We start from the raw sequence: 21,081 nt of genomic DNA on the forward strand, positions 1-21,081 counted from the left end.
ATACTGTACGGTACTAATGAACAGTATAGTAATACGCAACACTAATGCACACTTAAATACTGTACGCCACAAATTTACACTTATGCCAGATAAACCGCACTATGGCCGACCGTAGAGTATTATAAGGCCTCGATGCCTCGCTCGCTTGGCAGTTAGTTACACGCACGCCTCGGAGGTGCACTCTTCCCTGCGTTCACATCTTACGGCTGTGTGTGAATCTTGCTTGAAAGATTACTTAGTACTCTAACGTCTCGCTTCAACAGAAATAGCAAAAATGGACCTTCCAAGATTGTTCTTGCTGACTGCGTTGGCGATGTGTTGCTATCCTTGCAATATCCTCAGCAGAGTTGTACCACATCGTCTCCACGTCAACCACCTTCACGCCAAGAAGAGTTAGTGAAAGAACAGAGTTGAGCACCACCACTCCTCCTCTAAACCTCACCTTCACTTCCTAACTGAGACTCGTGTCTGAGGCGACTGATAGTGAACCCTTCTCTGTATCCTCCTACTTTCTCTATACTCGTTCCAAAACAAAAGGTGGCTGTTGCGTATATGTACACAACGACATATTTTGCTCTCGTGTTCCTGAACTTGAATCTTCTGAATTTTGTACTCTGTGGCTTCAGCTTTCCTGTCATTCTCTGACTAAATATATCTGTGCTGTTTACTTATCCCCTAATTCTAATGACCATGAAAAATTCTTCGACTATCTTACTTCTCAGATGGAACACGTCCTATCCATTTCTCCTTTCTCTGAAATCTCCATTCTAGGAGATTTCAATGTTCACCTCCACCTTTGGCTCTCCTCTCCTTTTACTGATCCACCTGGTGAACAAGACTACATTTTTTTCTGTCCTTAATGACCTAGATCAGCTTGTTCAACACTCTATTTGTATCCCTGACCGCTTTGGAGAGAGTTCCAAAATACTTGATCTCTTCCTTACAACTAATCCTTCTGCTTACAGTTAATCTTTCCTCTCCGTTGGGCTCCTCTGATCATAGCCTTATCACCTTAACCTGTCTTATAGCTCCAGTAAGGCATGTTGACCCTCTCAACAACCGTCGGTTGTGGCATTTTGGAGTGGCTGATTGGGAGGCAATGACTGATTATGTGTGTGTGGATGAAAGGAAGTGGAAGGATGAGAAGGTGTGTGATGGATGCAAGAGTATATAAATGTTGGGGGAGTGGACTTTCAGACCACCAGTTGGTGGTGGTCAGAATTAAAGTCCAAATAAAATGGAAAAATAGATGAAGGGAAGGACGGGGGGAAGTAGTACATACTGTACAAGGAGGGTGGAAAAGTTACAAGAGGATGGAAAAAGGGCAGAATATAAGAGGGACATGGAGGAGCGATTGGGTAAGTATAGATTGGAGCAGATGGGGGACGTGGAAGGTGTGTGTAAGGTATTCACGGAAGAAATCTGTGCAGCATGTGAGGTGGTGTGTGGGGTGAAGAGAAGACGATAGGGGGTGCAGGGAACAGCATGGTGGACTGAAGAGGTGAGAGAGGCTGTGGCACAAAAGAAGAAAGCATACAGTGAATGGATGAGAAACAAGGGCGTGGAAGAAGTTGAGAGACGGAAGAGAGAGTTATATGTAGAGAGGAAGAGAGAGGTGAAAAGATAAGTGAGAGAGAGTAAGAAGAGAATGGATAAGGAATTTGGAAGGAATTTGAGTGTAAAGTGGAGGGAATGTAAGAAAATGTTCTGGAAAGAGGTAAAGAGAATTAGACAGGGTACCAAAGAAGTTAGTTGGGGAGTGAAAGATATGAATGGTAGATTACTAGTGGAGAAGGGAGAAAAAGTGAGCAGATGAAGAGAACACTTCAATGAACTGTTGAACACAGAGAACGAAAGTAATGCAAGTATAAGTGGCAGGGGAATGGCTGGGAGAAGGAGGGATGTGAGAAGAGAGGAAACAGTAGGATGGAAGTTGTGGAACCAATGAAGAAAGTTAAAATGGGGAAATACCCAGGAGCTGATGGAGTGTGGTGAAATTCTGAGGCATGGAGGAGAGACAGTAGTAGAATGGATGTGGAAGATGTGCAGATTGGCCTGGGAGGAAGGTAGTCCCGGAAGATTGGAAGTCAGGTATAATTGTTCCATTGTAAAAAAAAGGAAAAGGGGAAAAAGAAGTATGTGGTAATCATAAGGGCATTGCCTTCTTAGTGTAGCAGGGAAAGTATATGGTAAGATACTTACTGACAGAGTTAGGGAAATAACAGAGGAATTAGTTGGAGAATAACAGGGAGGTTTTAGGAAGGGAAGAGGTTGTGTAGATCAGATATTCATTCTTAGATCCTTAGTGGAAAAGTTTCTAGAGAAGGGAAAGAAGTTGTATGCAGCCTTCATGGATTTGGAGAAAGCATATGACAGGGTGGATAGACAAGGATTGTGGAAAGTACGCCGTGAAGAGTATGTATGAGGGTGCCAAGGCTGCAGTGTGTGTGGATGGTGAACTGAGTGAATTTTTGTATTTGAAGGTTGGATTGAAACAAGGATGTGTCATGTCTCCATGGTTGTTCAATCTGTATATGGATGGGGTTATAAAAGAGATACAAGGTAGGACAGTGGATGTTGGAGTGGCTCTAGTGAGAGAGGGCAGTGTTTGGAAACTCCCTGTACTGTTGTTTGCAGATGATACTGTGTTGTTAAGTGAAGACGAAAGGGAGCTGCAAGGCTTGGTGGATGAGGTTGGGAGAGTGTGTAAGAAACGGAATCTAAAGGTGAATGTAGAGAAGAGTAAAGTTATGATCTTCGAGAGAAGTGAAGTTAGTGAATATACAGTGAGACTGGATGGGGAGGAAATGGAGAATGTGAGTGCATTTAAGTACTTGGGGAGTGTGATGAGTAAGGATGGAAGTCTAGAGGGTGAAGTGCTTGAAAGGGTGCAGCAGGGAAGAAAGGTTGCTGGCTCCTTGAAAGCAGTGATAAGAAACAGGGAAGTGAGCATGGAAGTGAAAAAGCTATTACACGATAATATTGTTATACCAACTCTAACGTATGGAAGTGAAGCTTGGACGTTGCTGGAGGGATAGAAATCAAGAGTAAGAGCAGTGGAAATGAGTTATTTGAGAGAAGCAAGTGGAGTCACATGGAGAGACAGGCTGACAAATGAGGAAGTGAAGGAGCATTGTGGTGTGGATGAGGATGTGATAGGAAGAGTTAAGAGAAACACATTAAGGGGTTTGACGATGTGGAGAGGATGGAGAGTGACAAACTGATGAGGAGAGTGTATGTGAGTGAGGTGGAGAGAGGGAGAGGGAGGGGGAGGCCGAGGATGAGATGGAGGGATGGAGTGGAGAGGTATATGAGAGAGAGGGGTGTGAGCTGAGAACAGGGCAGTGAAATGGAGGGGGACAGAGCGACATGGAAGTGATTTGTTTGTGGCCACCCCTTACGGGGTTAAGGCGTCTGGCAATAGATAAATAGATAGATAGATGATTGGGAGGCCCTTAGGCAGTATTTCTTTGAGTTTTCCTGGAATTATTATTGTTTCCATGGCCGAAAATCATGTGAGTGAACCTTGTGCATTACAGAGGTTATTCTCTCGGGCACTGAAGCATACGTTCCTTTCTCATCCTCTGACTAAGGCAAAAAAACATTTGTTTAATCACGCTTGTTCTAATGCTGTCCACAACAAGGAGAAGGCCTACAAAAGGTGCTGGAGTCAACCCACTCCTGAATCTCATCTCTTTTGTGTTTCTATCCGAATCGTGCTAAGTCTGTTTTTTGCTCTGCTAAAATAATTTCATTCGTACTAAATGCACTGAACTCTCCAACTAGAATTCTTCCCCCCTCCCTCTGGCATCTTGCCAGAACAGCCTTACCTTAACATCCTTCCCTCCTCTTCCACTCTAACGGTTCTACAGCTATTTCTTCTACTGATAAAACAGTACTCTTTGCTCAGACGTTCACCTCCAATTCCGCCTTAGACGATTCCGGTGCTGTTCTTCCATCACTTCCCCCCCTCTGACGTCCTCATGGCTGACATTAAGATTTTTTCCACTGATGTATTTTCCGCCATCACAGGCCTCAATACTAACAAGGCATATGGACCTGATTAGATCCCTGCTGTTGTCCTCGAGCACTGTACATCTGTGCTTGCACCCTGCCTAGGTAAACTCTTTCGCCTTTGTCTATCAACTTGTAGCCTACCTTTCCTTCTTGCTGGAAGTTTGCTCTCATTCAGCCTGTCTCAAAGAAGGGTGACCATTCCCAACCCTCTAACTATTGTCCAATTGCTCTAACATCCTGTGTCTCAAAAGTTTTCGAGTCTATTCTTAACAGAAAAATTTTAAAGCATCTTACCTATCACAAATTTCTTTCTGATCGCCCGTATGGGTTCCGTCAGGGACGCTCCACCGGCGATCTTTTCACCTACCTTTCAGACTCCTGGTCATCCTCCTTTCGGAACTTTCACGAAAGCTTTGCCATCGCACTTGACATCTCATAGGCTATTGATCGAGGCTGGCATAAATCTTTCATTTCCAAACTGCCCTCTTATGGTTTCTATCCTTCCATCTGTGTCTTCATCTCTAGCTTCCTTTCTGGTCGTCCTATAGTTGTTGTAGGCGGCCACCGTTCTTCTCCTAGAGCTATCAATAGTAGTGTTCCTCAGGGCTCTGTCCTATCACCAACTCTTCCTTTTATTCATCAATGACCTTCTAGGCTGTACATCTAACCCTGTCCACTCATGTGCTGATGACTCCATCCTTCACCTTTCCATTTATTTCCCACAGCGTCCATCTCAGCAGTTACTTCGTCAAACAAGGGATGAGGCTATGGCACACCTAATGTCTGACTTGGCTCATACCTCTGACTGGGGTAAAAGTAATCTTGTTGTTTTTAATGCATCAAAGACTCAATTCTTACGTCTATCAAACAGACAACATTTTCCACAGGAGTACCTTCAATTTTTTTTATATTATCCAGCTTAATCCTGCATCATCTTTAAGTATATCTGGGGTTTCATTCTCTCGAGATTTATCTTGGAAAGAATACATTACCTCTGTTGTAAATTCTGCTTCCAAGGAAATAGGTATGCCAAGCCGACTCCGTACCCTGGTTTTATTCGTCCCTATATATAGTACAACTGTCATGTGTGGGGAGGCTCCCCACATATAGATCTTCTCAACAAGGCGGAGTCAAAGACTTTTCGTTTCATGAACTCTCCTCCCCTTACTGGCTCCCTTCAACCTCTGTCTCTGCCGCACTGTTGCACCTTTACCTCTTTTCTATCGCTGCTTGGTCACGGCTCCTCTGAACTGTCTGCTTGCGTCCCTCCATTACTACGACAGGCGTGTAACATCCGTCTAGCAACAAACTCTCATCCCTTTTCTGTCCAACTCTCTAATGCAAGAGTCCGCAACTCCCAGTCCTTCATACATCCAACAGGTCAACCCTGAAACTTCTCCCTCTGTCTGTAATTCCTACTTCCTATGATCTCCAGTCTTTCAAACGCAGTGTGTTCAGGCATCTCGAAATGTACGGCTCTTGAATTTGGCTCCTGTTATTTTGTTTTGTTTTTTCTTGGAGGGAATTGTTTGCCGGCTCCTGGCCTTTGGTTCCTTCTTTCTTGCATTAAAAAAAATCTGTTCGTACGTATGCATATTTGTCCGTATTAGATGTGTACGTGAGTGGTTGTGTTGCACCGATAGTATACGTTAGATCTGGTTAGGTTAGACTAGATTAGGTTCAGTTCAGGCGGGTTGGTAGCTCTGTGAATGAAGTCATGCTATATTTGTCATACGTGTCAATTTTTCAACACAAAGAAAAACAGAGAGAGAGAGAGAGAGATTAGAGCTGTATCTTTCTCTAACGTTTAGGGCTACACATAACCCATCCCGAGAGAAAGTAAACAAAGAATTCAAGCCGTAACGTCGTATCTCCTCAACTTAACATTTCCGCTTCTGATAATGGATCCTCTCTCTTTCTGTGTGTGTGTGTGTGTGTGTGTGTGTGTGTGTGTGTGTGTGTGTGTGTGTTAAAACTATAAAAATAACATACAAAAGAATAATTGAACATGCAGATTAAGTCGCTGACAAAGAGGTGTTACGGAGAAGGTGAAGATAACAATGGGCCTTATTACGATGAATATTACTTTGAATCTTACACCTCAGTATTCTCTTATTATCTTGAATATTACTTTGAATATTACAGCTCCCACCCTCCCACTCACTTCACCTACCCTGCCCCTCCACACCCACTCATCCACTCAACCCTGCCCCTCCACACCCACTCATCCACTCAACCCTGCCCCTCCACACCCACTCAGCCACTCAATCCTGCCCCTCCACACCCACTCATCCACTCAACCCTGCCCCTCCACACCCACTCAGCCACTCAATCCTGCCCCTCCACACCCACTCATCCACTCAACCCTGCTCCTTCACACCCACTCATCCACCCAACCCTGCCCCTCCACACCCACTCATCCACTCAACCCTGCCCCTCCACACCCACTCATCCACTCAACCCTGCTCCTCCACACCCACTCATCCACTCAACCCTGCCCCTCCACACCCACTCATCCACTCAACCCTGCCCCTCCACACCCACTCATCCACTCAACCCTGCCCACCCATCCCACCAGTCTGACCACCCATCAGACCCGTCGTAGCTGATGATATGATTGTAGTAGTTAAAAAAAACAAATTACTACGGTATATACATGTCTACCATGTTTCCACCCTGCTGACTTAATTATTTATAACAAGCAGGGGTCCGGGCCAAAAAGGCAAACACTCTAATCCTATTTGTTCTGGTTTAATCTTTCTTTCTTCTCCAGAAAGACCAGGTACCTCTAATGCTTTTGAAGAGGGATTATGAGAGGTCCAGGAGCACTGTATTTCAACTTTTGCAGACTAATTCACAGTATTTGTGCGCACTTGTTTACTTTTACCGGTGACCTCAAAAGACCTCTGACTGGTGATCTCAAATGACCTCGGAGGTCAACCTCACATAGCCTATGTCGGAACTGGAGGTCATCTGAGTCTCCATGTCAAGAATTGGGCTGCTGGGTCCAGTCGTTTGAGAGTGTATTACTGGTGACCTCAAATGACCTCCAACCAGTGACTTCAAATGACCTTGGAGGTCAACCTCACATTGGTTTGGTCGTGGTTGAAGGGCAAACAAACAAACAACGCTACTCTTTTATATACATACATTAGTTCTAAACTTGGCCATCACGAGTGCCACTTTAGCAACTGCAACGCACACATCTAAATTCACCCAAAGTTACACTTGTCAGAACTGTTTAGAGAGTTCTGTATGCATCCCCCTCGATTTCCAAAGAGGACAGACAGACAGACAGACAGATAGACAAACGCAAACCTTTTCTTTTATATCTATCTGTCTATCTATATATAATCATCAGCATTGTTATTTTTCTTTGCAGCCAGATACAATAACAATAGAGAAAGAGTATTGGACGAGGTATACTCCCGCCTTGACCAAAACGGGGATGGAGCCGTAGAGGCGAGTGAAATTAGGGGCTACTGTGACACCTCCACCCACCCCGGGGTTAAGATGGGGGAGATCACGGAGGCTGAACTACTTGAGAGGATTATTGAGCTGTTGGAGAGCAGCGGCAAGACGGATGGCAAGGTACGTGAGGGTTGTGTTTGTGTTTTGCTGTGTATGTGTGTTGTGAGTGTATTGTGTGTGTGTGTGTGTGTGTGTGTGTGTGTGTGTGTGTGATCTTTTGTTGCTAGAATGGATAGCAAGGAACATTTTTGGGTTAATATGAACAGCAAGGAACGTTTTGGGGTTAGAATGGGTGGCAAGGAATTTTGGGAGTTAGAATGGACAGCGAGGAACGTTTTTGGGTTACGGTGGGTGGCAAGGAACGTTTTGTGGATAGACAGGCTGGCAAGTTTTTTTTTTTTTTTTTTTTTTTTTTTTTGAAAGTATGGCCTTGTTTTTTAATGGATGGCAAAGTAGATACCGGTACTTTTTATTGAATTCACTGCTTAGAATATATTTTTAAAGTTTCACCCCAATGCTTTTTTCTTATCACGATCATGCTCCTTTCAAACGGATTTATTTAGCTCAGCAAAGATTTTTTCACACATGCAGGGTTAGATGTAGCCTTCAGTAACCATTTTACCGAATATTTACCTCTTTACCGTATATTGACCTCTGCCATATAGTTACCCCTTTACCGTATATTTACCTCTTTACCTTATGTTTACCTCTTTACCTTATATTTACCTCTTTACCTTATATTTACCTCTTTACCTTATATTTACCTCTTTACCTTATATTTACCTCTTTACCTTATATTTACCTCTTTACCTTATATTTACCTCTTTACCGTATATTGACCTCTGCCATATAGTTACCCCTTTACAGTATATTTACCTCTTTACCTTATGTTTACCTCTTTACCTTATATTTACCTCTTTACCTTATATTTACCTCTTTACCGTATATTTACCTCTACTGTATATTTACCTCTTTACCTTATATTTACCTCTTTACCTTATATTTACCTCTACTGTATATTTACCTCTTTACCTTATATTTACCTCTTTACCTTATATTTACCTCTTTACCTTATATTTACCTCTTTACCTTATATTTACCTCTACTGTATATTTACCTCTTTACCTTATATTTACCTCTTTACCTTATATTTACCTCTTTACCTTATATTTACCTCTTTACCATATATTTACCTCTACTGTATATTTACCTCTTTACCTTATATTTACCTCTTTACCTTATATTTACCTCTTTACCTTATATTTTCCTCTTTACCTTATATTTACCTCTTTACCATATATTTACCTCTACTGTATATTTACCTCTTTACCTTATATTTACCTCTTTACAGCATTGTATTTTCCTTCTCCTCCTTTTCAATGAACTAAAATCGTTTAGAGGACCACGAATTCCACCAGTAGGCTATTTGAGCAAAGTTTCCATAGAGCGTAAAAAAAAAAAAAAAAAAAAACAGCACCAGTTTTATGAGAGAGAGAGAGAGAGAGAGAGAGAGAGAGAGAGAGAGAGAGAGAGAGAGAGAGAGAGAATCATTCTGAATTTTTGCATGTAGGTAGTAGAGGCCAAGACGAACAGATTCGAGCTGATTGAAGCAGAGATGAGCCATTCTGACCGAGCCGAGCCATATTGACACTTATTCTGTCTATATCTGTGAAGTGAGATGCAGCATACACTTACACAAGACTTGTTTAAATCTGTTAACTGAAACATGGCACACACTTACACACGCCTTTTATATAAATCTGTTACGTGAAACGCAGCATGTGCTTACCCAAGACTTTTATATAATCTTAAGTGAAACACAGCATGCGTTTACCCAAGACTTTTATCTAAATCCATTAAGTGAAACACGGTATATACTTATCCAAGACTTTTATGTAAGTCTGCCAAGTGAAATGCGGCATTGGGAGTGTTGAGAGAAATACTCCGAGATAGAATGGCCATGTGGAGAGGATGGTGAATGAGGGACTGAGTAGAAGAGTATACAGTAGATAGACAGAAGGTAGGTAGACAGATAGGGTGATAGAAATGTAGCACTTACCCAAGAATTTTATAGTTTTTGTAAAATAAAAGTCATATAATTGAATAACCCTTTTACTACTTGCTAGATTGAGTGAATTGACCAATACTACGCTTATTCTAATCTGGCAAAGATCTCTAACCCCATTCAGTGCAGTTGATGGCTAAGTGTGGGCAGATTGGAGGATCAGTCTAACTAGTGACCAAGGAGACTCATTCTTAACTCATAACCAGGGGTGTTCGAATTTCGTGGAACTAAGACGTAATATTCGGAAGTGGACCAGTTTCATCAGATGATATTAAAGAAGCCATGTTAGCCAGAAGGAAAACTTGTATGTCATCGGGGTGAAGGGACTGACAATAATTCTGTTTTGGAAAAATTTGAATAATAATAACAATAATAGTCGAGATTAAGGCACTGGCTGGTGATGATGATGATAGCTATAGTAACAGTAACACTACTACTACTCCTACTACTACTACTACTGTTACTACTACTACTACTACTACTACTGTTACTACTACTACTACTACAACTACTGATGATAATAATAATAATAATAATAATAATAATGATGATAATAATAATAATAATAATGATAATAATAATAATAATAATGATAATAATAATAATAATAATAATAATAATAATAATAATAATAACTATAATAATAATAATAATAATAATAATAATAATAATAACTATAATAATAATAATACTGTAATAATAATAATAATAATAATAATAATAATAATAATAACGACCATTAACAACAGTAAAAATATTAATAGTAAAGAATCTATAACAATGGATATAGTTGAGATGATGGCCTTTGATGATGATGATGATGATGATAAAAACAACAATAAGAATAACAACAACAACAACAACAGCAATAATCTATATTATAATGATCCGATTTCTGTATGTTTGTTTGTTATCGTAATAGCAAAAATGGCGCATGTAGCGCAGAGGTTTCTTAGAGCAAGGTATCGTTAAAATGCCCTAACTTGAATAAAACAATTTCCAGTCCAATCGGGCCACCTGTTCCCGAGTTATGGCTCATTTCTGAAGATAGGAAGTAAGTTGACATCGAGTGGAAGGCCGCCGAAGGCGGCCTTTAAGCAAGTAATAGTAAAAGTAATAATAATAATAACTAGAACGGCAGTCAGTAGAGCACATACCTCCGCCAAAGCCCAACATGCAGTTCCTATTAAAAGCATATTTAAATCCGCTAGATCCGGAATTTTAAATGGATCCGCGCCAAACTATACACAATCGTAGTTACCAACATCCTAAATATACCTGATTGTTTTCAAGATCCATGCAGTATTCACTGAAAAATTTAAGAAAATGTCGAAAAACGCCCTATCTCGCAATGTTCAAGTGGAAAAAAAAATAAAATCCTGGATCCGCACCTTTACCCGGATCCGCACCAAAATTGAATGGATTCTATTCTGGGCCAAGGCCCATTCTTCCACCAAATTTCGTGGAAATCCGTCCAGTAGTTTTTGTGTGATCTTGCTCACAAACCAACCAACCAACCAACCAACAAACGGACAAAGGTGAAAACGTAACCTCCTTGGCGGAGGAAATAATATAATAATAATAATAATAATAATAATAATGATGATGATGATACTACTACTACTACTACTACTACTACTACTACTACTACTAATAATAATAATAATAATAATAACAACAACAATAATAATAATGATAATAATAATAATAATAATAACAACAACAACAACAATAATAATAATAATAAACACTTTCCTCTGCAGGTAACTAGAGAAGAATTTCACAAGTTCTACGCCGGCCTCACCAGATCCATACGGGACAACAAGTACTTCATCTCTGTAGTCACGGATATGTGGACAAACGCACCAAGAACGCTGGACAAATCGAATAACGACAGCAGGTTGAATCGCATAACAGAAACAGGTTGATGGAAAATCAGTATACAGTAATTGCATAAGGAGAAGCAGTGTAATTGCATAAGGAAAACCAGCATCATAATAACAACAAAAATAATAATAATAATAATAACAATAAACTTTATTCCAGACTCTGATATTACATTCTATTGAAGATAACATGGGTGCACATTAATTTTCTTACTAATTATACACCTAAATACTAATTAAATACTGAATATAGATACACTGCATATAAAGTACAGTATTGTACTGAGGACATTTTATACTCTACCAGTATTCAGTAACTCTACCCAGTTTTTTCCGAGTTTAGAGTGGAAGCTTATGCTGCAAGAGAGCATTTCTTTGATGATGCAATTTCCAGTTGACTCAGTGCGACAGATAAAGTTATAGCCTATGCAAGATTTCTCAGTTCTCCCTCACAGGTCCAGAGATTAATGAAAGTGAAAAGAATACTGGTGCTGTAAAAGAATACTGGTGCTGTCATACTTGAAAAGGCCCAAGAAACGTTTCAGAGTACTGTGATAAGTAGACTGACGGCTACCTGCACCAGAGATGAGCGGTGTACACAGGGGAGCAGTCTGTGCGGAGGAGGTTGATCTTGACTTCCCAGCTGAACGTGACATTTGCGCAGTATCACACTGTCCTGCGCAAATAGCTGCTTACACTGTGTCCCTATATCAGCATCATCCGAAAGGTCTTCGGAAATCAGGCGACCGAGATATTTTACATGGTCAGTCTTATTTAATGGCTCATCTAATAGTCTGAATATTGGTATCATCATTCCTTTCAGTAACTCTCCCTTACAAATCATTATTGCACTTCTGTCACAGTTGAACTTGATATCACGACTGGGCCCAAATGCTTCACATATTTTAATCAGTTTACTAAACCCAGCAGTAGAGGGAGCCATGACACATAAAGCATTTTCGTACATGATGTGATTAACCAGTTTATCATTAATAAAACATCCAATCTTCTGAGATTTCAAGGATGGGATCAAGTTAATCTGGTATGGTGACAATATCCCACCCCGTCGTACGCCATTGATGACTAGAAAATAGGAAGAGTAAATATTACTCCACCGAACACACATTTTCTGTCTAGCGTACCAGAAAGGAAGTATTCTCAAGATATAACTTGGGATATTTCCTCTACTTAGTTTATCAAATAGAATAAAATGATCCACTCTACCAAAGTTTTACATGGATTCAGGACACAAAGGAAGACACTGCCACCGGTCATATGGTAGGACTCAATTAAATCCTTCAAAACATACAGTAGATGTAATGACCCGTGCCATACTGTTAAAATCAAACTGCTTATCAGGAGTGGATAGATATTCCTTCATCCGAGTCAACAAAATTCTAACTCGCTACTAACAATACTAGCAAGAGCAATTGGTATATAATTAATTGTCCTTGCTAGCTATTTTACCAGATTTATTCTTTATCACAGCCGCAAGTATGACGGATAACAATGAATCGGGAAGGAATCCATGTATCAAGACATGTAATGCATGCAGACAACAAGGAGTACAGCGGAGGTGAAGCATACTTTAGATGTTCAGCATAAATGCTATCTTCGCCACAAGCTTTGTTTAGTATGGGATCAGAAATAGCATTCTTGACCTCAGTTGGGCTTACCCTCAAGTTGTTATTATATGGCAGGTTGGCTGTTAGGCAGTGGCGTACCTGAGGGGGTCGGGGGGGGGGGTGGCTGTTTGAAACCGCCCCCCGGGCCCCTAACTGAGGGGGGGGCCAAAAAAGCCTTAAAAATTTATAAGCTTTTTTATTAACATTTAAAAATATATATATTTATCATCCCAACAATCCCGGCTGAGATATTAGATAAGTTTTGAGAATGAGGGGGGCTAGGTACGCCCCGGCTGTTGGGTAATTTACTGCCTCATTTCCCAGACAGTTAAAAAGAGACTGAACGCGGTCTTTCCATAGCTCGGCAGTATCACGTTCACTAGAAACATCGTCCACGGAAGTGGGAAATGGAGAATGAGAATCACTGATACTTTTCACTTTGTTCCAAAATCCCGTAGAATCAGAGTCAGTTTTTTTTTTTTTTTTTTTTTTTTTTTTTTCAAGAGCTTCACTGTGAAGAACATCTTCATGTCTCTTAATAAACCGTATGGCGTATTTACAACGTACCTTTGTGAGTTTATAATGATTAAAAATAGGGCCTTGTCTTGGCCTACCAGCGGCATCCCAAACAGTGTTGACATCACGGGAGGTCTGATACAGGTCACCCACACACTCCGACCAGCCAGGTTTACAGTAGTTTCTACTACTGTTGTGGCTGGACAGAACATCGTAACCGGCCTGCCTCAAACATGATAAAATATTGTCATACAGTCTCCCTGTGGTAAAGTATATGATGATTGTCCTCACAGTGCATGTCAGTGCAGTGTGCTGCTGTTTCATATAGCAGATTATTAGTTAGGGTACTACATCTGTGAAGTTCCTGATCAGTCAACCTGTCGTACGTAGTCCTGGGAGAAATTTCCTGACCCATGGAGTTCAATTCAGTTTCTTTTTTTCTATTGAAGAATTAATGAAAATGGGTATGTGGTCCTCATCAGAAATATTATAATTAATGTTAGCCTCAGTAATGGCATCATGGCAATGTGAGCAACACACAACATGGTCCAGCCAAGACATGCACCCCAACCACTGCACACAAAGGTGTAAGAGGCACAGGGCAGAGGTAAATGAGAGGAAAATAAGAGATTGTTCGCTGTACAGAAATCAATCATTTGTCGGGCAAAAGGGGAGTTTTGGATAGTGCCTAAATTAGAACTTCAGTTTCCTATGAGGACAAAGCAAGAGGTATCAATGTCATTAAGTGTAAGCATTCAGGGCACCTAAACAGTTCATGTAATGATCCTCATTTTCATTACACTGGTAGGGAAGGTAGACACGATAATTACCATTACTTTGTCAGCAAGATTTACTTCAATGGCAACACACCATAAAATGACAACACCCCCTTGACGATGACCCCACAAGAGGCCATCCTCAAGGTCAATGGTTGAGACATTAACTCCATGGAAATCTTCATGTAAATTACTAGTACATGAGAGATCCTGTTTGGCTAACCAGTCTCTTGTATGCAAATGATGTCCTTACAGTTCAGAAGTAGGTAATTTCTTGTCTCTGGTAGACCTTTACAGTTACACCTATCCACTAAAAGGTTATCCTTGGTATTTTGCATGAGATCCATTGACTATTGGTAGCACCCACACTGCAACCTTTTCTACCAGAATTACTAGACATAATTTCAGATGTTTTCTTTCTTTCTCTCCAACACTTGACAAGAGCCCCTTTGGGCCACACAGACTCCCTCATGAACACATTTGTGTTGGAACATTCACACGTTACCAAAAAGGGAACCCGCATTCCTTTGCTCACCTTTTCAACAGTTACCTTTATATTAATCTTTTCTCAAGATGGACCTTCATAACTGCATAAGGAGAAGCAGTATTAATGCATATGGAAAACTGGTGTAACAGCATGAGGAAAATTGGTATAATCGCATAAGGAAAAGCAGTATAATCGCATATGGGAAACCAGTATGACTGCTTAAAGAAAGCCCGTATAACTGCATAAGGAAAAGCAGTATAACTGCATAAGGAAAACTGGTATAATCGCATAAGGAAAACAGACTGAATCCCATATGACGAAAGGGTTGAGTCTTAAGAAATCTGGGCCCAGTTAGGGTGAAAGGACTAGAGTGTTTATCTATGTATTCTGTTTAACACGTAGAATGGAAATTATTCTGTAGGACTCTTAATCTCGTCAGTTTGTTTTCAGCTGAGGGAACTGGGTCAATACAATGAAAACAATGGCGTGGTTGCGTGAAATACGATTCGCCTTAGTTCTGAGGCAGGAATCAGTCTCCATGGTTACTAGTGAAAGCATCCCTACAGTCCATCTACACAGGGCCGTCAACTGAACTGAAAGGGGTTTGTGTGGCGGATGAAACAGATTGACTATAATTATGCACCTACTCAATTATATCACCCACTCACTCTCTCTATCTACATTTATCTGTTTATCTGTCTGTCTTTATCTCTGTCTAAGTCTGTCTTTCCATGTATATCTCTTTCTGTCTCTATATCTCTTTATCTCCGTCTATATCTGTCTATCTTAATCTCTATCTATTTATCCATCTATGAGTTTGGTATACAGTATTATTGTTTTGCACGTCACAACCTCACACTGTGATGTAACTTTTAGTGTTATTCTACTTCCATACGTTTATCCCGATTTTCAGATGATTATGTTCAAATTATGGACGATTTCTTGCGCTAAATGTGGCTTGAAAATAATTAAAGAGGTCCCCCAATAACAAAAAATTAATAAAAAGAAAATCTGTCCTAAGCTTACCTAAAAGTTTTCAAAATATCGAAAAAAAAAAAAAAATCAAAATGACGTGACTGTGGTATAGTTATTTTTTTGTTTTTGTTTTATAGGTACAATTGAGTGGTACATCATATCACCCCTCCCACTCTCTGCATTTCTCGTGTGTTGTGGGTACGGCTCAGTCAGCGGTTTATATCCCTCCTTCATCATGTATTTCCCACTCCCATCGCCTCAACTGCTCCCACACCAGCACACTGAGCCGTCCCCACAACACAAAATCATATCCCCAGATGAGTCTCTGACGAAGCGCTGTTTACAGACTCTCTTAGACGCTGTGGGATTAAATCAGTAAGGCTTAGGTGCTGTGGGGCCTGCTTAATCGAGTGGAATACATGCTTACATGAGAGGTCCTGTTCCGAAATGCAACGTCGGGAATATATCGGTAAGGGAGAGGTGCTATAGAGTCTACCGAGTGGAATACGTGAGAGATGGGGGGGGGAGGGGTCGGGAGTCTTGCATACTTTATTTGGGGGATCACAGGCCAAAAAAAAAAAGTTTAAGAAGCACTGATTTAATACCAGGGCACAAGGAAGAAACATTGCCACTCAGCTACAGTATACAGACACACACACCAGTCATCACCATCATCATCATCACCATCATCATCATCAGGTGCTGGAGAGGGGTGCCTTCATGTGGTGGCACTGATATGATTGGGTGGCTCCGGTGCCTGGTTATACAAACGTTCCTCAGTTCATTCCCTATCAACCAAAGGAAGGATAGTGGACTGCAGGCTTTGGGAAACTTCAGCCTGCAGTTCACTGGATTCATATTCAGTTACATCTGAGGTTGCAGCTACTACTACCACCACCACCACCACTACTACTACTGCTGCTACTACTACTACCACTACTAATTATTATTATTATTATCATCCAGATTTTTTTTCCCGCCGCCTTTGGATGGGATGAGGTAGGGTTCATAAAACAAGGAAAGAAGAAGCACGGTAGAGGGAGCAGTGGGCCAGACACAGGAGTAATTCACGCACCACTGAAACCGCTGACATCCTGCCCTCACCTCCCAGACCTAACCACCTGCACACCAGTTATACGAGGCAACGGCAGGCCAGTGTAGGCAAAATCATCACTGTTTTATGCCTGTTTTCTGTTATTTGAGAGGAGCGTATAGAGTTATGTGGAGAGACAGACAGACAGACATGTGAGGAAGTTCAGAAATGCTGTGGTGTTGATGTGGATTTGCTGGAAAGTGTTGGATGTACCCTGAGATGGTCTGGCCATGTAGAGAGAATGGAATGTGAGACACTGACTAGAAAAATATATATGGAGTGGAGAGGAAGAGGGGGACCCAGACTGAGAATCAGGTGGAGGGATGGGGTGGAGAGGCATGGATAAGGGTGATGTGAGATGGAGGGAGGGCAGTCTGATGGCAAAGGACAATGCAGCATGGAGGAAATTTATTTATGGCCACTACCTTTGAGATAAAGGTGTCTGGCTTTACATAGATAGATAGACAGATAAAAAGAGAGTCCTTGCAAAGACCCCATGTTAGTAACGGTGGTAGAATCAGCACTTGAGTGGGTCTGCGAACACCACACAATTTCTGCAGCCACTATACCGAATAATGGAGTCTTAGCGCCAGGTATCTAAGTCCAATATGGCACTAATTCAAAGCAAAGACTAGCAATGGGACAAACGAGGAAGCAGATGTAGGAGTGGCTTTGGAGTAGAAATGGTCTTGGCGTGGAAGTGGTCTTGGCGTTACTGTGACTTGATGATGAAGTGATTTGACTGGGTAGTTGGTTGAAAGGCTTGGCTCAGCAAAGAAGGAAGGGTTGACGTCTTTTAAACTATACAAGCCATGATACCCAGTGTTAACCTGACAAGAGTAGATGGAAAATAAAGGCCGGAAGAAACAAGTAAATATCAAGAAGAGAGGGAAGACGGAAAAGAAGAGAGGACGGTAAGTAAAGAAAGACTGGAGACAGAAAGACCTCTCTTCGTCGTCGCTCATGACAAGCAGGGATACTGAGGAGGTATTCTTTCCCCCCCTCCCTCCCTCCCCAGGGGGTACTTTTCTTAACCAGATATTGCCACTGTACCCAAAAGTCTTTGTCGTAGCTACTCCGTCTGAACTGGGAAGCTACTCCGTCTTTCAGTACTATTCAGTCTGATGACATTTTTAAATTCTAGCTGCCACCTAAAGATTTAATTCAACTCAAGATAGACCTCTAGCAGTGAAAGGGTTAATGAAGGCTAGATCTAACTCTTCCAGCTGGAAAAGTCTCTCTAAAGCTAAACAGTACAGTACATAAGCGTACATTACACTCATAAATGCTGACTGTAGATGAAAAGTCTAGCGATAAAGATTACAGAACCATAACTCTTGTCGTAGCTCTCACTGACAGGAAAAAAAAAAAAAAAAAAAAAACTATGCGGGAAGATTGAGAGTGTGAAGGCAGCAGGTGTTTGGACGCAGCAACTCCATGAACCGTATTTATAAACCATCGTGACCCTAACTCGTGTATCAGGCTGCTTGTCTATAATTCTATCATAACTTTTACAGTTACCAAACACGTCACAGTCAAACTAGAGCGAATATGAACGAGAAAAAAGACAAAACTATCTGTGATAACAGTAGTTACCTGCCATTTATAGATATCGTGCACTTAGTCATGTATCAGATTGTTTTAAATTTATCTTCGCTCGTACGAAACACTTTACAGTCCACTAAGAGTGAAATATTACTTAACTGCTATGGAGAGTAGGTAGTCATACAGTTTCTCGTAAAAACTGGTTAGGACACTTAATAAATACTGCCGTAGGTACTTGTTGCAACTGTTCAGGATGATGTAACAGCTTAGGGTGATACGGCAGTAGGTGTGGGTTATAACAACTCAGGATGACATACAAGGTCTAAGGAGAATCCAGCAGATAAAAAATGTACGTGAAGTAATAGAGTTGTCGTATAAAGGTGTGGCGTCTCAGGTCACACTGTCTCTCCTCCGCCCTCTGCTCAGTCAGTCATGAGTAAGTTGACGATGGTTCTAGTCGTTGATCGTTTGTTTCCCCAAAACACCACTTCTCAAGAATTCAGTGGCGCTTAAAACCTCAAAATGTCATAACTTTCAACTCGTAAGTAGGACTGTAACAGAAAAGTGGTTCTTTTAAACCCTATAATTGTCCCTCACAATATCATAAACGAAATCATAAGCTTTCGAGAATAGTTTTGAATTGTTTCATAAATGACTTCACAGGTAGACTGCTTTTTTCTCGTCCGCTGAGGGACTGTACTCGTATTCTCGTAAATCTAGTAGGCTTACTGGATGGAATGTGTCATGAATGTATTGAGAGTTATTGAAAGGATTAACCAATGAAAATATTATTTGGTAAACCCATGAATTCACTTATATCGGCGTATTTTGGGATGACTTAATACGTGTGGTAAGTGTTATGAGGGATGATGAGATTGTAGCTTTGGGAGGGGATTTAAATATTCATGTGGGTGATGCAGCTCAAGAATATGAAGAGGTACTTGGGGGATGGACATATGGCACGAGGTATGTGGAAGGGGAAGGGATACTCGAGTTTGGGGAGACAATGAACATGACTGTGTGCAACACGCATTTTAGGAAGAGAGAGTTTAGGTTGAGTACATACTACTCTGGGGGAAATAGTAGCCAGATTGACTATTTCCTGATCAGGAGGGCTTATAGGAGGTTAGTGAGGAATGTTAAAGTTACAGGGAGAGAGGAGTGTGTGCAGCAACACAAATTACTGATCTGTGACATGCTGCTTAAAGAGCAGGTGATGAAGAAGAGGACCTATGCGCCCAGGAGGAAAATATGGAAGTTGAAAACCAAGCAGTAAGAGATGCCTTCTATAGCGAGATGAGAAGAGTGATGACTTAACGGGGAACTGTTGACAGAAGTGTTAATGAACCATACAGAGCTCTCAAGAACAATCTCCTGAAAATGGCTGATTCAGTGTGTGGATGGACAAGGGGTCCTAAGACATGAGGTAACACGGTGGTGAGATGAGGGTGTGGAAGCCACAGTTAAGGGGAAAAGAAGACTTCAGGGAATGGAAAAGGGGTAGTAACAGAGAGAAATACTTGGCTGCAAAGCGTAGGGCTAGAAAAGAGGTATATAGGGCAAAATCTGAGTCTCAGAGACTTACTGGATATCTCAAATAGCGCTGAAAGGAAGAATATGGTATTAAAAATGGCAAATCAGATGAAGAGGAAAAATAGGGATATTACAGGTGAGCAATATCTGAAGAATGATGAAGGAAGATAATGGTGGATAGTGAGTATATTAAAGACACCTGGAGGGAGCATTATAACTGACTGCTGAGTGAGAGTTTGACTGGAACAGGGAAGGTTTGGAATCAGTAGATCCAGAGTTTGGCCCTTGGCCTTTGATTGATGCTGCTACTGTGACTGTGAGCAGGACAATAGGCAGGATGTAGTTGGGGAAGGCGGCAGGTGTGTCTGGATTGACTTTTGACATGCTGAAGGCCTCAGGAGATATAAAACTGGGTTCAGTCATTGATTTCATAAATTCGATTATGTACGAGTGTGTTGTCCCATATGATTAGCTGAAGAGTGTGATTGTAAGTGTGTACAAGGGGAAGGGCGATACCGTAGAAAGAGGAAATTATCGAGGCATAAAACTTTTGAACCACATAATGAATGTAATGGAGAGAGTCCTAGACCTAGAACGTATGATAAGCGAAAGAGTGAATATTGATGAGATGCAGTTTGGGTTTATGTCAGGCAAAGGGACTACTAATGCCATGTTCATTGTACGACAGCTTCAGGAAAAATATATAGGAGAGAAAAGGGAGCTTAACTTTGATTTGTTGATTTGGAGAAGGCCTTTGACAGAGTCCCGAGGAAGGTGGTGAGGTGGACAGTGAGAAAGCTTGGGATCGGGGAGTGGCTGGTTATATTGGTTATGGCTATGTATGGGGGTACTCGTGACCAGGTGGGAGTAAACAGAGATTTGAGTGACGAGTTTGCCATGAATGTTTGCAAGCATCAGGGGTCAGTCTTGAGTCTCTTATTGTTTGTCATGGTGCTTGAATTTCTCACACGTGACTTCAGACATGGATTCTCGTGGGAGGTATTGTATGCTGATGACTTGATGTTGATTACTGAGAATGAAAGGGAGGCGGAGGTACATATTTAGGAAATGGAGAGACAGAATGGGGCACAA

The 21,081-nt window shown here is 41.2% G+C and overlaps 1 protein-coding gene across 1 annotated transcript in view; it reads left to right on the plus strand.

Moving 5' to 3' along the window:
* Nucleotides 1–274: 274 nt before the first annotated feature.
* Nucleotides 275–21,081, plus strand: part of LOC145394686 (cocaine esterase-like) — a 47,244-nt gene continuing 26,437 nt past the window's right edge. Inside the window, exons 1-4 of the mRNA XM_080268462.1 lie at nucleotides 275–392; nucleotides 7,400–7,608; nucleotides 11,317–11,476; nucleotides 12,023–12,202. Coding sequence (XP_080124588.1) covers nucleotides 275–392; nucleotides 7,400–7,608; nucleotides 11,317–11,476; nucleotides 12,023–12,202 — 667 coding nt within the window. The remainder of the gene's footprint in view (nucleotides 393–7,399; nucleotides 7,609–11,316; nucleotides 11,477–12,022; nucleotides 12,203–21,081) is intronic.

The sequence above is a fragment of the Coenobita brevimanus genome, chromosome 28 (genome assembly GCF_032717465.1).
Source record: "Coenobita brevimanus isolate Jiangsu-jjx chromosome 28, ASM3271746v2, whole genome shotgun sequence".
NCBI classification, from domain to species: domain Eukaryota; kingdom Metazoa; phylum Arthropoda; class Malacostraca; order Decapoda; family Coenobitidae; genus Coenobita; species Coenobita brevimanus.